The 21,057-nt window shown below is 40.9% G+C and overlaps 4 protein-coding genes and 1 long non-coding RNA gene across 9 annotated transcripts in view; 2 read left to right on the forward strand and 3 right to left on the reverse strand.

Annotated features, from left to right (window-relative positions):
- Positions 1-934: 934 nt before the first annotated feature.
- sdhaf2 (succinate dehydrogenase complex assembly factor 2) lies at positions 935-4,632 on the reverse strand. 2 transcript variants are annotated; one of them, XM_034581634.1, is made up of 4 exons: positions 4,477-4,632; positions 3,143-3,366; positions 2,843-2,952; positions 935-1,383 (listed from the first exon to the last, which is right to left on the reverse strand). In XM_034581634.1, exons 1-4 carry the CDS (start codon positions 4,501-4,503, stop codon positions 1,253-1,255), a joined length of 492 nt encoding a protein of 163 aa, XP_034437525.1. In that variant the 5' UTR covers positions 4,504-4,632; the 3' UTR covers positions 935-1,252. The 2 variants fall into 2 exon arrangements, with proteins under 2 accessions (XP_034437525.1, XP_034437526.1); XM_034581635.1 differs by having other exon boundaries at positions 4,473-4,622.
- A 203-nt stretch (positions 4,633-4,835) lies between these two features.
- Positions 4,836-10,658, forward strand: LOC117759491 (cleavage and polyadenylation specificity factor subunit 7-like). Its single transcript, XM_034581633.1, has 9 exons — positions 4,836-5,353; positions 6,257-6,457; positions 6,867-6,970; positions 7,177-7,322; positions 7,427-7,892; positions 8,187-8,290; positions 9,240-9,384; positions 9,515-9,747; positions 10,199-10,658. The coding sequence occupies exons 1-8, from the start codon at positions 5,273-5,275 to the stop codon at positions 9,741-9,743; spliced, it is 1,476 nt and encodes a 491-aa protein (XP_034437524.1). The 5' UTR covers positions 4,836-5,272; the 3' UTR covers positions 9,744-9,747; positions 10,199-10,658.
- Positions 10,659-10,809: 151 nt separating this feature from the next.
- On the reverse strand, positions 10,810-12,179 carry polr2l (polymerase (RNA) II (DNA directed) polypeptide L). The gene is made up of 3 exons (XM_034581636.1): positions 12,020-12,179; positions 11,460-11,564; positions 10,810-11,075 (listed from the first exon to the last, which is right to left on the reverse strand). The coding sequence occupies exons 2-3, from the start codon at positions 11,552-11,554 to the stop codon at positions 10,967-10,969; spliced, it is 204 nt and encodes a 67-aa protein (XP_034437527.1). The 5' UTR covers positions 11,555-11,564; positions 12,020-12,179; the 3' UTR covers positions 10,810-10,966.
- A 313-nt stretch (positions 12,180-12,492) lies between these two features.
- Positions 12,493-16,200, reverse strand: LOC117759494. Its single transcript, XR_004613491.1, has 3 exons — positions 16,045-16,200; positions 12,538-15,301; positions 12,493-12,507 (listed from the first exon to the last, which is right to left on the reverse strand). It is a non-coding gene; the product is annotated as an uncharacterized LOC117759494 (long non-coding RNA).
- A 2,389-nt stretch (positions 16,201-18,589) lies between these two features.
- Positions 18,590-21,057, forward strand: part of dagla (diacylglycerol lipase, alpha) — a 38,282-nt gene continuing 35,814 nt past the window's right edge. For 3 of the 4 annotated variants that reach the window (XM_034581625.1, XM_034581627.1, XM_034581628.1), the window contains exon 1: positions 18,590-19,431. The gene's annotated coding sequence lies outside the window, so the exon portion shown is untranslated. Of the gene's footprint in view, positions 19,432-21,025; positions 21,047-21,057 lie in introns of those variants that run through there. The other variant, XM_034581626.1, reaches the window with a different exon arrangement.

Genomic DNA, 21,057 nt, shown 5'->3' on the forward strand with positions numbered 1-21,057 from the left:
TGATGCACTTATTGTACGTGCCACTAGTGACGAATACATTTGGTGAGACAGATGGCAGAGGAGCAGAGAACACACAGAGGGGAACCCTTCTGACATCATCTCGCTCTATTTTAGGATGAGATGAAAAAAATAAAAATTGAAGGTGGGGATTCTTACTCATCACATTTTCCCCAAAGGATTTAGAACCAACACACATGACCATTTGTGTCACATGTGTAGGACTGCCATGTTTGTGTAACACCTTGGCCGTATATCATGCACATTATAATTCTACGGGTGTGCACAAGCAGGCTTGTCGTCTGTTTTGAGATTCTGTGCACATCTCCTGGCCAGAGGGCATTTCCCTTATGCTCTCAGTACAAGGTTCCAGTGAACCGACATGACACACAGCCAAGCAAGAAATCGTCCTCATTGTCGACACAAACGCACACACACTGATCCAGTGGAGGAGAGAAATATGACCTTGTGTCAATGGCTGTGAGCAAAAATACATAAGGTTTAATTAAAAAAAATCTGCTTCACAAAAGTTTTAATCGGTGCTTTGTTTTATCAAAGCCAAGATAAAATACATGTGCCCTTTCCAAGGTTAATATCCCTTTCATCCAATCTTGAGATTTTTGTCTTCATTGCACTAAGATTCTCAGCAGAAGACCATTCAAATAAATATGTCAGCTGACATGTAACCTGCATGAAAGATTTAGCACATGTGAAATGTATGAAGGTTACAGGTGACCTATTTGCCACAGACACAAAGATGAGCATGTGCTTCAGCTTGATGGGAAATAAAGTGATCTGCTTCCATCTGGTGTCCAATAACAGACACTGCAGGCAACAAAAACCGTCATTATGTAACAAGTGCAAAGTGTTAAACATGGCATCCTCCAGTCATGTGACCTGACCCTGTGGTAAAACAAAGAAAACAACGCACACAGGAAACAGTCAAGCATCAACATTTATTTAACAACCCATAATGTGGGTAATAGGCACAGTAAGATCATTGTCCAGCTTGTGTCCATTACTGAAAGCGGGCTTCCCCATGATCCATCCCATTGAGCAGTTTTAATTTACAGTCTATAAACATACAGTTACAATCACAGGCAAATAAGGCTGCAATATTTTACAGAAACAAGACAGTAAAGTGAGTGAATATTTTGCACTTCCCGACTTCCTGAGGTGTTTTCTAGAGGGAAACAACACTGACATCCTCTCAGTGCTCCACCTTAAATCAGTCTCTGAGGAGGACCATGGGGCCTCAGTGACTTTCCTTCTCCAGATACTCCAAGCTGGGAGCATCTAACCTCTGCTCTTGGTTGCGGTTCTTTGTGAACTCCTTCAGCATGTCCATGATCTCTCCTTCGTAAACTTCAGGAGTGGGCTGAGCTTCTGTAAGCAAACAGAAATCATGTTGGATCATTCTCTGCTGCAAACCTCTCCTCCTCAAAAAACTAGCAAAGCAAAGGTTTATTTTCCACAGCAAAGATTTCATGAGAGAGAGGGGACATCACATCAGGAGGCTGATTCAGACATGAATGATTTTAAAGGAACAAAATACGCATGAACGTTTATATTTGTTTAATTTTGTAATACAGGAATTGGAAAAGGCAACTCTGGGTCCAGGACAAAAAGACAATACATCTCCTCAGTTAAAGACATAAACTCCGGAAAATGTACAGGACATTAGGTCCGGACATTTTCTGGCCATTCACATTTGAAGAACGAAGCAGGAGATTTTCTGAGTCGGACGTGTTCACAACAACAAGAAAATGTCATGAACGTTCAGGCAAGCAGCGGCCAGTTTTGTACCATATGTTAAAAATGTTCATCAATAATGCTCACTCACTCGCTGGGAATTTTCCTGCTGTATTCTCACATGGGCTCACTCGGATATTTACTGGACATTTTAATAGGGGACTGGCAGAAAAAGTTCCGGTAAACATCCGGAGCAACTGACGTTTGCGTTACAGTCCCTCTGGAAATTTTCAGGATAATGTCCAGACTTCAGTGCACGTCTGAAAGCAGCTCTACACTAATTCAAATGCTTTCCTAATCACAGTAAAGGGATCTTTCTAGGAGACTATGTGAGTGACCTTGAAAAGTCTGTTTATTTAGTTTAAAAATGAAAACAACTCAATGAACGTAATGTTATTATTTATCTCAGTGAAGTAAGACTGCCTGTAACTTTTTTGGGGTTTGGTTTTCCAGAGTGGTACTGCCACTGGAGGTGTTCATGCTGCTCTCACACTGATTCGGTTGTTCAGCTGTAATACACAGTGAAACAGAAACATAACTGAAGTCAAATTAAGAGAAAATTACAACAATAAAATAGCAAATTATCTTGGTACAATGAATAAGCTCCCGGGGTGAAGTCTGGGGCAAAAGTAACGACTAACAAAGTTCCAGAATTGAAGTTCATTTGTAAGCAGAGCTGTTCATTATTTCAGGACCAGCGACCATGAATGATTGCCAATAAAAAAAAAAGCCTTATTAATTCCTATGTCCACTAAAGATTTCCACATTTAGCCGTGTTGCTGACTGAATTCAAAATGAGAGTGTGTGATTTATTTGTCTCCATTAACGCAAAACAAGTCAAAGTAAATATTTGATATTTGCAACTTGAATAAACATGAATATTGCATTAGCCAAAATGTTTTTATGTCATTAAACATTAAAATGTTTTGCAGAGGAGTATCCAAATTCCTGTTCGTGCCTGAAATTACTCTGGACTGGAGTCTATGTTGATATTTTGCTTTGGTGAATAATGACTGCTGTATTGCATGAGATTGAACAATCAACATCACAGGTTTGAGGAGAAATTGTCGGAGAAACAGTGCTGTTCTCTCACCTGTCGCCCAGTAGTAGATGTCCCAGTCGTTGCTCGGTTCATTTATCAGTCTGTCGTACTGCCGCAGCTGGTTGTCACTCATCGTGTTCAGGTATTTCTTTGCAAAGAGGCTGTAAGACAGATGGAGGATTCAGTTGAGTCTGAGTCTTTTCTCTGAATGGAAAGTCAAAGATACAGGTAATTATCTGGTCAATTGTCCAACTTAAAAACTTTGAGGGGAACACAGGAAACTTGAAAAGCTAGTTGAGTTTACAACTTTCGTACCAGTTCGCGGGACAAAAATCAGTACAGTTTAACAACCTGAGCAGAATGCAGTTCTCCAGCATGCCCCTCTTGCGACTCTCATAAAGAAGTCTGCGTTTCTTGATGTAAGAGGTCTCGCTTGGGTTCTCCTCCCAAGGCGGCAAAGGCATCTCAATCAGATCCCCCCTGGTGTCATCTGGCGAGTCGCCACGGTAACCACGAGATGATATTAGCCCTGTGACTGCTGGTCTCAATGCTGCTTGGAACATCCCTGCCACCAGCTGACGGCAAACAAAAAAAAACAAGTTTAAATCAACACCAGTGACTTGTTACACAAACTCATCAGAGTCAAACAATTCACTGTGCAAGATGTTGAAAACCTGCTGAAAATGCAGAACATACAGTTTCTCTCTTTTTTTTTTCCTCCGTCAGTTGATAGTTTCGTTTAAGATTACTGAGCTTTTACCTCAAAATGTCTCTGGTATTAGATCAACATGTCAAACTGATACATCATTTATGTAACTAGGTGCATGTCTGTAAGGGACATACATACACAAGAGGTCCCTTTTTTCTATTAAATATTATACATTTTATATAATAAAGATGAAGGCTTATAGTTAATGGTAAATAATGGTTTAAAGGACTGTATTTTGCTGTGTTAACTTTATCTTGTAGTGGCACTGTGGAAGGGACCTGACCCCTAGGCTTGGCACAAAAGGAATAAAAAATATATAAAACAATAAAATGCTGCTCCTACATCGATGCAACATAATAAAATGTGCATTATACGTCACAGGGGACTTTGTTAAAAAATATCCATTTGGTATTACGTCCCATGACCTTTCTTTGTTAGCAAATATAACCAACACGTACACGACCTGTCATACAGCTTGCAGACGAATGTGTGTATTAGTGTGGTGTTGTGTTCCTCCCTGACATTTACTGATATTTCTGTCTTTAAGTTGTTTATGGTTTGAATTTATTGACTAAACAATAACAGAGTGTGATTTGCGTCTTCTACTTTTAGATGATGTTGTTCAAAATGTTTTTCCTCTACACAAAAACTTTAAAGTCCAGAGAGAGAGAGAGAGAGAGAGAGAGAGAGAGAGAGGAGCAGAGGGAGGTTACATAAACGTCAATCTCACGCTGTCCTGTTGTACAACTGTCCTCCAGCGACACAACACACAACACACAGTCTGCACTTTTACTACACTGAACTGAACATAAGCCATTTACAGCATGAATATACAGCTGCTACACCACAATAACATCACATCAAAACATATGATCGAGCGTCTCTGACCAGTCCTTGACGTGCTCTTCACCGCAGCTTTCAACACAATTCACCAGCAAATGTCAAAAATAAATCAAAGGTTGACTTCGTGACTCACTTTTTTGGCGATGACGGACGACAACATTGTAAGATCTCTGTTTAGCGACAAAGAAGAAGATGAAACTGCTCCTAGTCCGTGAACGTGCGCCTCACAACAGTGGAAATTACACAAGCGACTCTCTAGTCAGGGGAAACACACCGGGGGACGATTTATAGCAGCGCACACGTCGCGCCATGTTGATTGGGTAACAGTAATGTTTAAAAGAGAATATAATTGTTATTTTTGTATAATAGTTTATTTCTTGGGTTGTATAATTTCATTTAGTAATTAATAAAATAATAAAAGTCCATCTAAACGTCACTAATCGAAGGATTTGACAAAGCGGAACTAAATGAAGATGGTTGTTGTCAGCCGGATCAAACGCCCTGACACACCCCGGCGTTCAGAGTAGCAACATTAGCACTAGCTGAGGAAGGAGCGAACACATACTAGCCAGATAGCCCTCGTGGGTGAACTCACACATGAAATACTGTGGTTTTACTTTCAAAGGTTTCATTAAACATTATGTATTAACTTGTGTTCGATTTTCGTATTCTCGGCTGGTCATATCTAGTAGTTTTTTTTTTTTATAATTTCATGTTTTGTGGGCTCGAGCGGAACATTAGCTAACGGTAGAAACCAGGCGAAACGTTAGCAGTTAATTCCTGAACCCCGGCGGTTCACCTGTTGTCCGCATGCACTCATATTGATTTGCAGTAGGGAGTTCATGTTGCGATCATTTAGAAAGTTATAAAACACTGCTGCTGTAGAACTCGCTGCAGAGCCTTCGGTTGGATCGTTCTAGGCCCACGGGATGGCTGCTCCTGCGGCTGCAGCCGGACCAAGCTCCTCCAGGCGGACGGACATGTACAGTAATATGCATCAAAACAAAGAGGTGAGACCGATGTTTACATGTGCTCGTCGCAGCAGAACGGACGGATGAATTCGAATGCATCCCTTCACCAGACGCCTGTGTGAACTGTCTTGCAGAGAAGGATAAGATACATCTGTGTTGCAACAGTGGGCACAGATAGAAAGTGTTTAAAAATCATAACAAAACTACAGTTCATGTCTCCCATTGCAATATCACCACAGCCCGTCCTGTTTAAAGTTGTGCTGCCTTACACTCAGTTGCCAGTTTATAAGAAACACTAAGCTAAAAACTAATGCTGTCTAAAGCGGCGACCTCTTTGATTTGGGGTTATCAAGATGAGTTCTGGTTGCGTCATTGTGAATGTGGAGGCTTCAATTCATTGTGCGATAGAACTGCATAATGCTTTAACTTTTTTATCTTGATGCTATTTCCGGCCATATCGCCCATCCTTGTCTTCATAGAAACTGATAATAACCTTCACGAGGGATTTATTGCAGAGCAATTAGATTCAACTACACTAGTTTTTAACAAGTGTTCCCAGACTAACAGCGTGGTGTTACATTGTATAGTTGTGTTTCAGCCTTTAAGGCCATAGAGTTAGCTCTGATGAGAGCATTGTTACTTCTATTAATTTGGATAACATATCTGTGGTCCCCGTCATTAACATACTATCTAAAATAGAAAATACACTATATCTACTGCATAATGTCAGTATTCCTTTTCTTTGACTTTATGTTCTGCCAACATTTCTGTGGAAGTCCCAGAAAATTTGGGAATTATCCCGTCAGTCCACACTTCTTTCAGCTGAGACCTAGGATTTGTTTTTCTTCTGGTTGCAGTTTTGCTTATCAGTGCTCTGCACATTGAGATACACTGCATGACAGCATGTAAGTTGACTTTGTCATTACTTTCTCTCCCGCACAGGATTTGGACAGAATTGCTGAAGCAAATGAACTCTATGATGCTGTCTTGACTGGCTCAGTGGATCAGTACCAGAGCGTCAATAAAAGTCTTGCATCCGAGGAGAATTCAGCTAAAGAGGAGGCACATTTAACAGATGGACAAACACAGAAAGGAGGGAATTCAGAGAAGAGACTGTCATTATATTTTGGGAATTTCCCCTGGGTGAGTAACACTTGGTTACATGTTTATGGTATTGTACCATGTTTGTTGTTTTGTCCACATGGGCTTGCATAACATTGTCGACATGAAACAGACCATGGACTTAAAATAAGTAGCAGTAAGATGCAAATATGAAAATATAAACTTGACAAATGGCAATAAAGTTTATGTCAAGCTCAAGTAATCATCAATAAACAGAATGACAAATGATAAGGTGTGTGCATCACCTCAGTACAATAAAATTCGCATTAATTTATGGATAAAGTGATGTTTTTTTACTTGCTGTTACTACAGCTTAGATTTTGCCTAAGCTCAGTACACGAGGACTCTTTTCCTTTTAAATCAGCAAAATTTCTGTTTCTGCAACAAATTTACTCTCTTCCTTCCTCATTTTCTCTTCCCCTACTTGCAGTGGACATCTGACAAGGACATCACAGGACTGGCCCAAACCTTGGGTGTGAGGGACATCAAAGAGATCAAATTTGCCGAGAACAGAATTAATGGCCAGTCAAGAGGGTGAGCTTTTAAAAATCGTGTGTGTGTGTGTGTGTGTGTGTGTGTGTGTGTGTGTGTGTGTGTGTGTGTGTGTGTGTGTGTGTGTGTGTGTGTGTGTGTGTGTGTGTGTGTGTGTGTGTGTGTGTGTGTGTGTGTGTGTGTGTGTAAAATAAGGATTTTCCATGGTGTTGCCATTCATGTGTTGTTTCTTCTACTCTGTAATGCAGCTACGCGGAGGTGGTGGTGACCTCAGAAGAGTCATTCAAAATATTGTTGGAAAAAATACCCCAATGTAAACTGAATGGAGACAAGCTTGACTGTCGCTTTGCCACTCGACAGAACCTCACCGTGTTTGAGGACATAGCAAATAAACGTAAGAGCGCCGCAATCTGAAGTAAATACTTGGGAGCTTACACTTTATTGCAAAAATGCTACAGAGTCTGTCATCTTTGACATCTAACAATATGTTCTCAACAGGTATGCCCCTTCGCGTGAATTCCAAAGATTCCAAGGATGATGCTTCAGAAAAGATTCCTTCATTATTATCACAGGAGCCCATCCCTCCCCCTATACCTCCACTTTTTCCACAACATTCGCATCCACACGTGTTTCCCTCATTACCCAGTCCTTTCCTCGGTCACCCTCACCCACCCCCTCATCATCACCCACATCCTCACCAACATCCTCCCCCTCACCAACATCCTCCCCCTCACCAACATCCTCCCCCTCATCAACATCCCCCCCCTCATCCTCATCCTCACCCTCATCCTCATCCTCACTTCCCACATATGCTTCCAAACGTCCCACCACCCATGCCACCCCCTTTATTCCCTCCTCATCCACCCCACATTCATAGCCAACCACCTCCTAGTCTACATATAAATCCAGCTTTCTTCCCACCGGGACCAGACGGGCACAGCAGCAAAGCTTACAGCCAACAAAAGTGAGAAAGCAAATACGTTTTTTAATGTTAAGCTTTTACTAACTGTTCATTCAAATTAAAAGTTTAACACTATTGTTGTGGAAAGTGGACTTTTAAAGCAGCAAAAGACCAGGATCCAGAGACAAATACAAGAGAATATGTGCATATAATAAAACACATAAAGTATAATACAGCAAATTAAGATACAGATTGTGATAGAATTTCTGAAAATACTTAATTATTTTCGTGATGACTTGTTTGTGGTGAAATAATTCTGTTAGTCAGTATGAAAACAATCTGTTCATTTTTTTCCAGACACACACCTAAAAGTACAGATGGAGATTTTGAGGAGCTGATGAACAGAAATAGAGCCGTTGCCAGCAGTGCCATCTCCAAGGCTGTGTCTGGAGCAACAGCTGGTAAGTACAGCAGCCGATTCTGTTAAGTGGAAGACGGAACACAGAACTTAATAAGCCATGCTGGGAAAGGACTGGTCCTTACTTATGACTGGCTGCCATATGGAGAAAAAATCCAAAAATAAGAAGCTGGGTTAATTCATAGAGCTGGCAATCAGAGCTTCATGTGCTTGTTTATTTGTGCTTGTTTCTATACTTTTCAGTAAACTCCAGGTACATGCCTTTTATTCTTGGTGGTTCCATCGGGCCAATGTTCTGTTAAGACCTGCCTGAGGAGATGTAGCAGTGATGATTTCACATGAACCACAGAGCTCAGTGTTTTCTTAGTATCATTCAATGCTGTGTCAAAATGCCTTTCTTTGGTCTGTGCTTTGACACACTTGTCAAACAGAGTGTTCCACAGAGTGGCTTGGACGACATTTAGATTTGTAAATTCTATAAAGACATTGAAGTGCTGATCAAAAGAAACAGGATTTTTATCATGACTGTAACTGGTAAATGCAAATCAAGAATTTCTGTGGAAAATATGAAGTTCAAATAGTAGCGGAATTTGATATACATTTCTGGATGTTGGTGTCAGAGGAAATGTTTTTCATCTATTTCAGACTGTTACTTCATTGCTGGGTGTGTTCATGTCTGATAATCAGCAATATTTACTTGCAGAAATTGTCTCAGCATATGATACTTGTCTAATTGGAGTGAAACTTATTTAATTGTCAACATTTTGCTGGAATAAGGTGACTCACAACCAACTGATATTAATTTCCAATCTTTTTGTAGCCTAAGTCCAGATGGAAGTGGGTGCTTGAATTTTCTTTTTGGCATAACTGCACTTACATGTGCAGGTAAATGTCATCGAAGTTTTAATTACAATAAACCTAGCAGGTTTGGATCGCTTAACTACTTAAAAGTAAATGTCTCTAATATCCAATCTTTTTTATTGCTGATGCAGGAGACCTGCGGGTAGCGATGGAGACTCTGTTAACTGCCATTGCCATCATTAAGCAGTCCAGAGTGTACGGAGATGAACGCTGTCAAGCCCTGGTCACCTCACTCAAAGACTGTCTAGTCTCTATCCAGGGCAACTATGGCTACAGGTTTGTTTAATTATGTGTCTAGAGGCTCAGATGTGATGCATTTTGTTGCTTATATAGAAGCTGAGGATGGATCTTCACATCATAAGCTTTCTTACTAGTTCAGATCACACCAACACACATTTCTGTGCAGGAGCAGCAGTCGTTCTGGGGACAAAGGAAGAGACCGCGACCGGGGTCGTGACAGGGAGCGAGACCGTGATAGAGTACGGGACCAAGAAGATTCCTCTGGCTGGGAAGCTGCCGGAATGTCTCGGAGACACAGAGAACGTTCCTGGAGTGGAGAGAAAGACAAGGAGCGCTCGCGGGAACGGGAAAGGCACAGAGATCATAGAGACCGAGACAGAGATCGATACCGCTGACGTGGTAAACTTCTCTCTATTTTATATATTTACTTAATTTGCACACTCATCTTTCATCCATTAGAGCCTTTTATTTTTCTATTCTTTGTATTTTTTTGTCTGAGAGTAGTGATCTCTGGGTTTATTGTTAAAGTTTTTAGCTGTATGGTATAAACCTGTGGTTCTTAGTGCTTTCAACAAGCCCAAAACCTTTTTGACAGATTACAGTTTATGAAGTCATGTAGTTACTTTTGTGCAACATTCGTACTCTGCAATTAACTTTATTATGTCTGAAAGCTATTACATCCCCAGATTCTTAATGCATCATCATCACAACATTTTCCATCTTCTCATGTGTCAATGAAGAGGCCTACCATGGATGTAACTCACTAATACTGTAGATCTAAGTATTACTACCACACATCTCATTTGATTTTCTTGTTGATTTAAAGTTTGTTTGTCTCTTCTCTTCCCAGACATGTCATGAAGCAGAGCAAAGACAGGACTTTTTGTTTCTGCATCAAGCTGTATAAATTTCTGGACTTAGAGGACTCTAAGGTGAGACTGAAGATTAATCTCCAAGAAGTTATGTACTTTTTGTGTTCTTCAGTCATCTGTACAGACTAGAATTTTTTCTTGTTTTAAGAACAAATGTGATAGGTTTAGGGTTATGTAGATTTGTTGCTGGGACATCAGTCCAACACTTGCATGCATTAAATCACTGTAATAAGTTATGTAATATACAGTTAACATTTTCATCTTTCTTTTGTAATAAATCTGCAAATTAAAGAACATTTCCTGAAAATATAATTTTTGCGCTTTATTTCTGCAGGCTTTTATGTAATGTTATATTTTCTTACTGAAGACCACAAATGTAATCCAATTCATATGTAATTTGTATGTTCTCATGCCATTAAAATGGTATTTGAACTTGAAGCAGCACCTAAGTGACTATATATTTCCTAGCTATTAATCGAGAGTGCACTGCAAAACAATGTTTGATTTATCAACTTTTCCACATTTCTGGTAATGGGTGAGAACAACAATAGTAGTTGAAAGACTGTTGTAAATGAATAAGTCAGTAATGAAGGTAACGAGGTCATTTGATAGCTTTATTTAGAAAAACAAATTAACATTTCAAAAGTCTTCACTGTGATCTTCTGTCAGACAAAAACATAATAACATGACTGTCCATGTCACAGCCCCACAAAGTCCCTGCAGTTCTTGGAGGTAGCCAGTAGCAATCACTTCTCCAGTGGAGCATAATTCAATAACTTCTCAATAAGATCCACGTGAGAAAGGAGCATCCTCCGACAGCAGTATCTCTTCAGGCCCAGGGCATCAAGGGCATCACTTAAAAAGGGAGAGAGGAGGTAAAGTCGGTCCTAATGCATGGCACACAAAGCACTGAATGAATAAGTAAAGGACATGGACATTACTGCAGACAATAGTGAGGACAACTCTGCCTAAATGGCCTCCGGTAACTGCCATGATTCATTCCATCATTGCATCTCGTCTTTTATTGTACACAGCACATAACCTGGGAGTTGGCTAAAAGGATTTTGATGTGTAGTGCATTTCTATTTGACTTTTTTTGAATATGTTGACCCAGCTGCTCTGACAGACTCAAACAAATGATCTTGGATTTGATTTGACAATTCAAAAGAGGTCAGGAACTTGATGTAGTAATCTTGAGGTGTGTGGTGCACTGACAGAAACCAGCAGGTATGAACTCACCCCTCAGTGTACTCTGCTTGGAGTAGGCCGAGGTATGCCTCCCACTTATTACCCACGATCTTCCCGCATGTGAAGCAGCGGATAGGGATGATCATTGTCAGACACCTGGAGACAGACAGACCCTGACGTTAGCATCACCAGTTAAAATGAATAATGTCACACGATAGAGAAGCAACTACCTGACGATTATCGATTCATGCAACCATTTTGTTTTCATATGCGTTGGGTAACATGACTTTCTTTAAGTCGTCTGAAAACATGAATGGTTTAGAAGTAGAGACCAATCAAAACGGGTAACTGCAGGGTTTCACTGGATTATTGGGACGATACTTTGCATCGATTGGTTCGTGCTTTCGTTGAAAATCTTACTGAAAACAGAAATATTCTACAGTTCATGATTGAAGCTCTGCCACAGAGTGTAGCCACGAGATTAGCTTGCTAGCACAACAACTAAGGCTAACGTTAGCCGCTAGTGACATGCTAACACGAGTTGACATATTGTTGGTTATTTACCGGTCAAAACACAAAGTCTAACAACATGTCGGGTTGTGTCAACTCACCGTCACCAGTCAGGTTCACTGAAAGCTTAAATAATAAGTTATAGAGCGAGACACAAGCTACGAGGAAGCGATGGCGGCTTCTCTCCACACTGTGCTCCTGCTGCTACCACAATGACTTCCGGCGCCAATCCTTCAAAATAAAGGCATAACTTCCACAACTAACCGCTCATGACACAGCCTTCCCCCATTGATGCAGTAAATGAGATGGATTGAGTATAACACAATACATTACAGCAGCACAACACACTTAAAACCCTCTACTCAAAATGTATTTATGTCAGTTTAAACCCAAACCCAGGCTATATTTACAAACATTACAACCCCTTTTGAGTTTGACTTCATTAGTTTTAGTTGGGTGTACCTGATAAAATGGCAACTGAGAGTAAATTTGGCTGTAATATTATTATACAAAAGCTGCACATGTGTTGTAACTCTATCAAAGCTACAGATGCCGGTTCTGCTCTTATGTGCAATGCTCGATTTACTTACTGTGGCTGACTATACAACAGACCTGTAACAGTGTTTGCAGTGCAGACTGTGCATGCCAGAGTTTTGTTGTACTTGTTTGGCCTATGTCCTAAGGATTTGTGCGTGTGTGTATATGTGTGTACTTTTGAAGACCTCAGCAAACTCCCAGTATGATTTATTTCCACAGATTCCACCTATATACGGATCAAATCAGCCAATTCATTTGTAAAGCCCATATCCAGAAATCACAATTTGTCTCATAGATGGGATAGGATTAAAGAAATATACTGACTGCTGCAAGATATTTTACTGTTGAACCAAAAATGTTGTTTGTTGAACATAACTAAATAGTATAAGAGTATAAGTGTTGTTTTATTGTGTTTTTATGTAATTATGTTGTTTCAGCATTCATGAACATGCAAGTTTTCATTTGACAGTGGATGATTATGATTATTATGCATATTTCTCTATCTGTTGTAAAATGCAAAGTCTGTGTCACCAAAGAAAGCCTGGAGTTTTGAAGATTACTCTTTCTTGTTCATGTAAAGCTTATGGGACATCCTACATTCAATTTTAAATATTGTCATTTAGCAGCAGTAAATTGAGCTCTGTATTCTAATATGTGAAATGTAGATTTGATAAACCACAGAATACATAGATTGTAGTAGCTTTAAGATTAAGATATAGAGTATATCATTATTATTATATTTTATGACACTGTAAATGAATTTATAATAACTCAAATGAATGACTGAATGACAACCAGATAACTTAAAATAAAGACAACACTTGTTATTGAAGAAACACTCACTTGGGCTGGTTCACTGCCTTTAATAAAGTTTGGATTACAGCCTCCTTCTTTTTTTACATTAGCGGTTTGGGGGCAGAGGGGGGAGTGTGCAAAAGGAAAATATTAGAAATATATCAAAAATATACCATAACCATCATTACCATCATCATCATCAACAAGATTACCATCATTACCATCAGCAGCATCATACATCATAATCACCTACAATATTATACATCATCATTGAACTTGCTACAGCACAGGTGCTAAATGATGAGTCCTATCTGAATTATTGCATTTATACGCTGTTGAATTTATGAAAATAGGGTTTTTCCTTTTTTTTGTACACTGTATTGTACACTGGTGAAGTTTGTTTCGGTGTGGGCATACTATCTTTTGGATGTGTCTGGGGTGTTGACTGTGGTGAATGTGGTATGTTTGTATAATATATGTGGTTCCCTTACAACTAAAATCAGGTAATGATATGTGCTAGAATTGTCTTGTAACTATTACATGTGAGTGGACAATAGTGTTTACAGATGTGCAGGCAAGTGGACGCAGTAGGGAAACTGTGACTGCTTGATATTTTCTTTTGAGTAGACTATACAACAGTAGTTCATCTACACTTCTCTGACATTATTAAAGATGTAGGATACGTTCATCCCATGAAAGTTGTACCTTGGTATTAATGAGGTTTTGAAATCAGGATTATTTTCCTAAAGCCACACAAGGGGAGAACAGTGAAAACAGAAACAACTCCCATGTTGGCAGCAGGTTTAAAACCTGATACCTCAACACGAATGGCTGCTACAGCTAAGTAACTACTGTGAGATGGTAACAGATTGAACCAGCACAACTGTGGCTATTGTGTAAGACATAAAAGGTTATTGATTTCAGACATTACAGTAAACTCAAACTGTTTCTTCTTATTCTACAGCAAGACTAACTCCACCATTCGTTTGTGCCACATACTGTACTTGTTATATATATCCAACAACTCCCTATATCCACTTCTTATACCACTGCATGCTTATATATGAATGTTATTTCTTTAAATTGCAGTGGGCCATTCTCTATTTGACATTTTTTGGGGATATGCAGGAACATTGTCTTTCTCCAAGTATTCTGAAGAAAGAGTTAGGCACTGATTTAGCCTCAATATGTGCAAATCATCACAATGGATATTCTCAGTTGTTTTCAGGGTTGTTTTTTCTCTCTGTCTCTCCTCGAACAACTCTGTTGGTCAGAATTAATATCTACAAGTTTCAACAGTTTTTCATAATCTTTTAGCAAAGTAAACCAAGCTCATTTCCTGTGCAAGAATGTTCAAATATTGCACGATTATATCAATATTTGTCCAAACAGGATAAAACAAGATAAAGCAGTTGCATAAGCTACCTGTAGAGAGTTTTAGTTCTTAAGCTCAGTACAGTGTGATTTTTATTCTTAAGAAATTAATAATTACAGTTCAGATGCAGATTTGAGGCATGCGTATGCTATAACAAACTATGCTCCATATACAGCCTTGATCAAACTGGAATTGTTCGATTCACTACGATTGAAAGCAGGCCAAGAAAGGAAAAAAAATGTAATTTGCACAGTGGCTCCCCATCCCCCATATGTACCACGTAGTCTGTGAACCATCAACAACACTAATTTCTCCTTGTCAGTAGCAGCACTCCCAGCAAGATGGCTCCTGCAGCAATGACGGCACCACCAATGAGAAAGGGTTTCAGGTGTTCCAGAGTGTCTGTGCAGGAGGCCGCACCCTCATCACCTGCTGCTGCGGCGTCAGCCTCTGGTTCTCCATCCTGAGCAGGAGGAAGCTCAGGCTCAGGCTCAGGGGCTGCAGGTGCAGGTGCAGGGTCAGCCTTGCGGGCTGGTGCCGGCTCCTTCTTCTCAGCTTTAGATGCTGCCTTGGGCGCTGGAGCTCCGGACTTGGCCTTGGCTTCCATGGACTTCGGGACAAAGGTGGGGTCTGGTCTGAAGTAGTCTTTATATAAGGTCAGCTCTGTGCTGCTTCACTGAGGAAAAACAGCAAACAGACACAACCAGATTATCCTTCTAAATTAAGCTCAGGCATCATGTTATCTGCTCCATTGGGTGTAAAGACACTGACATGTGAGAGAGCCCTGAATATCTGTGTATTCACTGTACAGCAGTGAAGCCTTCATGTGGCAGTTGGGCCTTAAATGTGACCTTGGAAAAAGATGACATTGATGGGAACATTCCGACGCTCAGAAGGACAGGGAATTGTTTATTTTGGTCACAGCTGCTGTGACATAATCTTCGCCTGAATACTTAATGTAACAGCAGCTTCCTGTGTAAGCATTACACGAGACAATCTTTTAGTTTTGTAATAGAGCAATGGAGAGTGGTGCTGTCACTGCAGAGCCAATTCACAGTCTCGGAATGAATCTCTATTTCTGTGACCTAGACAAGAATCTAATCCAGATGCAGTAACAGAAAGAGTGAATCTCTTCCCTGTGTTGATCTGTGCTCTCCCACTTTAAAAGTGCATGAGTCATATGAGCTAAAAATGGAGCACAAGATGGAGGAGAGAAATAAGGACAACAGTGACTGCGATGTAGGAAATCAGTGAACATGCAAATTAGGAAGAAATAAAGGGGAATACATACTTCTAAAATCCAATGAACACATCATAGCAGTTTGCACTGTACAGTATGTAGGTTGGACACATCTTTGCAAAAATGTTTCCTTTAAATCCTGCAGTGATGTGATGAGAGGAAATATGGAGATTACATACCTCTCCAACAGCTTCTGTAGAGATCACAAGAATAACAGATGGCGACGGAACCACCAGAGTCTGGGAGTCAGGATGTCCTTAATATAAGAAAATGAGAGAACGCAGAGAGATGGAGGACACTGAAAGTAGGAGGGAGGAGAGGGAGAGGAGGAGAGACTGGGATGAACCATCTGGTCCTAAAAATAGGGGTAGCCTATCCTTTGAGTACATCCTGGGTTTTGGAATCTTTTTAAGACATTCTTTATCCAGTTTTTATGGCTGTATACGAGTTATTAAGAAGCAGAGCCTTGTGTTTGATTGTCTCTACATTTATCAGATACAATACACATAAGATCTTGTTTAAGTGTTTTTGAAAATTTAAATGTGTCCTGCTTTGGCTCAAGCATATTTGATATCAAGATAAACAATTGCTCAGGGTAAAGTGCTGACTGTCACATTTGTTATGTTTGAGGCTGTTTTTCTCCAGCTTGTTGTGTCCATCAGAATCTATGGATTATTTTCAAAGGGAAAGTGTTGGAGCACAGAGCCAACATAGCAAATATCATACATTATACACACAGTAGGTAACCAGACTGCTTAGTGCAAAGACTAATTCTGAGTCAGTAATTTACTTGTGTAATTTCATTACAAGATCTTGAGTATACATTTACTGTGGGTAACTACATTAGTTTCTCTCTCGCACCATCAATCCATTCATTGTCTTTACCTGCTCATCCTGTGGAGGCAGGACCCTGTTCAGTATGAACAAGAGCTCTGTTTAATATTCCTGGAAAAAACATCTCAGAGGGACATTAACACTGATTGACAGATGGCACTCTCACAGACTGAGACAGTATAGAGATCACAAATGCAATAATAATAAAGACAGATCATTATGACATTATTAGTGACTGTTGATATGAGGGTAGGTGATCAAATGAATCACGTTGCTTTCGTCTCTGCTAAGAGAATTTATCTTGCATTAGGTTTGCCCCAGTCTGAGTTAATATGGAGAAATGTTACTTTTCAAATAATCAGAACAATGACTGTTTTCAAGATTCAAAATTAATCTTATTATCCACTCAGACTATGTACAAATTACATTGCATGTAGATCATGAATGTAATTTAGAATCCTATTGGTTGTCAATGTAGGTATAAAAACAAAAAGTTTAAAAAAAGATAGTGGTTATTTGTTTATAATATAAATAGATAAATACGGTGTAAACACACATGAGAAATATTGCACAAATTGGATCAAATTGCCTATATCAATAAACATGTTTGTTGTTTGTTGGATCGTGTTGACTTCTCAATTCAGTTGTCATTGCTGCTCCCTTCATTTCTATAAGACATTTTCTTATGTACAAATACTTTAAATATTGACACTTTTCCATTATGTTACAAACTGTTTCTTCTAATCATTGTTGTAAATACTGTTATTTTGCTGATGTTCTTAGTTACATGCGGAATCTATTGCACTTCGTTCCATCCTGGGAGAGGGATCCCTCACATGTGCCTCTCTCTGAGGTTTCTACATTCCCCTCCTGTTAATAGGGTTGTTTTGGTAGTTTGTCCTTACTCTTGTTGAGGGTTAAGGACAGAGGATGTCGCACCTTGTTAAGACCTATGAGACAAATTATGATTTGTGAATAGGGATTCAACAAATAAAATGTGATTTATTGATTTGATTGATACAGCCTTTACAGCCTTTATTTCCTCAAACACTATTTAATGTACAAAATAAAACCTGTTGCAATTGACACACACTATTCCAGGCTGCTGTGGGGTTATTTTCGGACCTGGGGCCCTGAGGTCAGCAGTGTTGACAGCCGGCTGTGGGAAAGTGATCATGTTTTTTATTCCTCATTCATTCCGTCTCTTCAGTAGCGTAGTGGCTGCTCGTGCTTGTTCTGCTGCTGCTGACAGAACAAGATACTACACGTTTTTCCATGTGTGGATTTTCTGACGTGACACCGATCCACGCCCAGTATACGTCCAGCCAAAGAGAAGCGCTGTGTCAAGATAGTGATCGGAGATGTGTGAACCTGTCAAATGCGTCCCGGTTCTCACGTAAAAGACGCTGTCAAATCATGTGAGATATGAATTAACCCATATTTACAAAGTCACCGGAAATCAAACATAAAGCCCATTTTCATTTCATGCCAATTTGATATGTTGTATTGATGCAATGTGCAGAAATTGGTGTTTTCAGCGAAATATATCAATTCACAGCGATGGTCGTGGACTGGAGATGTAGTGACGCATTCATTCAGTACATTTAGCTCTCAAAAAACAATATGATTTGCGTCTGTTACGCATAATCTTGTCAATATTACGTTTATTAACCTTCCTTAAAAAAAAAATCCGCGTTTATTCTCCGCACAAACACGGGCGTGTTCCGTCGCCGTGGTAACGTGCGTTCCTTTGGGGTATTCCGCTAGACTGCGCATGCGCGGTCCACCACTCGGATCATCACGTCACATTACCGCCTTTAAATAAAAAATGAAGCTGCATTCAGCGACATGCAACCCTCCGTGATAATGTAATGATAACGTGATGGCCGAGCAGAGAGCGTGTCAGCCCCACGCAGCTCCCCGGGGTCTCTGCGGCTGAGTGGACAAAGGGGAGCGGCAGCCTCTCGACAAACGCTGCGCTCTCTGACCGTGATTCCTTGATATTCACAAACCACCGGTGGCGCCCTTTTCTCCGCAGGACCCTCGGTCCTCCGTGAGCAACCCACCCGCCCGTCAGGTGTACGTAAACAATACGGGTTTGACGCTGCCAAACGCGGAAGGGTAACATCCACCTCGTTCGTGTTTTTTTCCCCCCTGTGGGAGAAATGTCCGCGGGGAGGGGCCAGATTCCCGTGAAATGCCACCTCCGTGTAGCCGCTCTGCGCGCCGGGGTTCGGGAGTTGTCCGGCTGAGGGCTCACTCTTCAAGCCAGTGACCACCGCGAAGGAGGCTCGCCTTGTCTGGTCCAACACACCGAGGGAAACTATCATCTGTCTGCCGCGTATAGGAACCATCATGCCCGAGCGGCTCCGACGGGACGACGTGAGGCTGTCAGTGAAGCACCGCGGCTGACGACGTGTTGCAGGGAAGCGGAGAAATCGGGAGTCTCCAGCGGTTGGAAAACGACCGAGTCGTTCTCGATAACCGCTCCGCACCGGGCTCGCCTGTCACCCGGCGGACGACCGAGAAGGATACAACTGCGCCGAGTCCGTCCACACCCGCCTGTAGGAATGACGTCCGCACGGTTCTTCTGATTTCCAGCGGTGAGACATTAAATGAATCCCCCCGCCTCGACACGGACTCAGGGCTGAGGCGGGTCGGCAGTCGGAGGGACATGGGAGAGCGAGCGGAACCGATGCAGTGGGTCTTGGCGAGGCATCGTCAAAATACAGGTGAGCGGCAGAGACCGGCTGAGATTTACCGACCTGGCTGATAATTAAAAAAAAAAAATGCCTTCAGCTGTGTGCACATGCAGGGGGAGCCGAGCCGAGCCGAGCCAGGACAGTGGGACCCGGCTCTTTCAGCTCGTGTTGTAGTGATGTTTCACACACATTCTCTTAGGCCACATTCTCCGTTAGCTAGGCCCGCAGGATGCCACCTTAAGCAGCTGTCCCGATTAAATGAGATTAGACACTACGCTGCTGCTGCTGCTGCTGCTCATCGGTTTGTAGGAATCACATGTTCGGATGCTGCTGCTGCACATGTTGGCACACAGGGCTGCAGAGAGCTGGGGCTGCACTGGGGTTTCTTATTATGTCACAGGGAGTATAGACTGTGTGCAATGTCAGGAATAGTGACAGATGCACGCCACAAGTTACAAAGTGATGTTTAACTCAGTAGAAAATGAGTGACCTTTGCTAATTGATCAGTCTGCTGGTCTCTTCATGACCAACGAGACCAACCACACTCATACGTACATGATCATATTTATACATTGTCCAGACTCGTGTGCTGTAAGTCAGGCAGGAGATGGAACACATCCCCCTTTCAAACAAGGACCTGGCGCAGCCACAACAGGAGGAATGTGACACCTGTTTATCACCCACGCTGGGAATATTTCCCTGATAATTTGTGCCCCCACTTGTCTCACAACTTCCAGCTGTGAACACTCTAGTGTCAAACTGCAAATGTGCAATGTTTGAGCAGAGATGGCTGCAGGTGACATTTGGAGTGATGGGATGAATAAGCACCCGAGGGCTGTGAGGAATACATGTTTTGTTTTTCTATGATGTGACACCAGATGAGTTTGTCATGTGCAGGAAGGGCTGATGTGTTTGATACACACAGAGAAGCAGCTTTAACAATTTGTATATTTATTTTAAATTGGATTCTACTGTGTCCTGGCTCTTGTCTTAATCATAATTATTATTATAATATTAATAATAACTCATTTCATTTCCATAGCGAATGTAACAGTGCTCAAAGAAGCCTTACATAGGTTAAAAAATACAAATAAAGGCAAATAACTGCAAATATTAAATGCATGTTATAATCGCACGTTAAAAGCAGTTTTGAGAAGTTTCTTGGTTCTGAGTGGAAATGACAGGACGTACAGACAAGCCTATAATATATTACATATTAGATCAAAGTTTAAGATTACAGAATAGATATTAAATTACAGTAAGTAATCGTGTCTTGCACCTTTCAACCCAAACCCCCTCATCTGTATTTATAATCTGTAGTGGAATAAAAATTGTTAAAATTATTTAATGTGGTTTTTAAATTGTGGAAGTCATGGTGTACATCAATCATTCTTTGGCTTCTGAAAAAAAACTGACCAGCCTCACGTTTAGTATGGACAAGTGTAAAACAACATGAAACTGGGTTTTGGTGTTAGTTATTTTTCTGTTTCTGTGGTGACTAATATGTAGGAAACATGGTCACTGTCCTGAAACCAAGTTGAATTTGTTGCAAGCAAGGACATGCCCAGCTTTGCAGACCAGTGTTTACACCCGCTTCACTGGTTTCTCTCTAAGCTTCATCCCTGGTGGAAACCAAGTGCCTCCGGTGAGTTCTGG

The sequence above is a fragment of the Hippoglossus hippoglossus genome, chromosome 3 (genome assembly GCF_009819705.1).
Source record: "Hippoglossus hippoglossus isolate fHipHip1 chromosome 3, fHipHip1.pri, whole genome shotgun sequence".
NCBI classification, from domain to species: Eukaryota; Metazoa; Chordata; class Actinopteri; order Pleuronectiformes; family Pleuronectidae; genus Hippoglossus; species Hippoglossus hippoglossus.

Excerpts from the sequence above, each read along its gene's own strand:
- LOC117759491 (XM_034581633.1), top strand. The coding sequence starts at position 5,273 with ATGGCTGCTCCTGCGGCTGCAGCCGGACCAAGCTCCTCCAGGCGGACG. Across the intron at positions 7,323-7,426 it reads TGAGGACATAGCAAATAAAC|GTATGCCCCTTCGCGTGAAT; the intron begins GTAAGAGCGCCG and ends TGTTCTCAACAG. Across the intron at positions 7,893-8,186 it reads AAAGCTTACAGCCAACAAAA|ACACACACCTAAAAGTACAG; the intron begins GTGAGAAAGCAA and ends ATTTTTTTCCAG.
- sdhaf2 (XM_034581634.1), bottom strand. The coding sequence starts at position 4,503 with ATGTTGTCGTCCGTCATCGCCAAAAAA. Across the intron at positions 3,367-4,476 it reads CGTCCGTCATCGCCAAAAAA|CTGGTGGCAGGGATGTTCCA; the intron begins GTGAGTCACGAA and ends GTTTGCCGTCAG. Across the intron at positions 2,953-3,142 it reads GAGAACTGCATTCTGCTCAG|CCTCTTTGCAAAGAAATACC; the intron begins GTTGTTAAACTG and ends TCTGTCTTACAG.
- polr2l (XM_034581636.1), bottom strand. The coding sequence starts at position 11,554 with ATGATCATCCCTATCCGCTGCTTCACATGCGGGAAGATCGTGGGTAAT. Across the intron at positions 11,076-11,459 it reads CAAGCAGAGTACACTGAGGG|TGATGCCCTTGATGCCCTGG; the intron begins GTGAGTTCATAC and ends TCCCTTTTTAAG.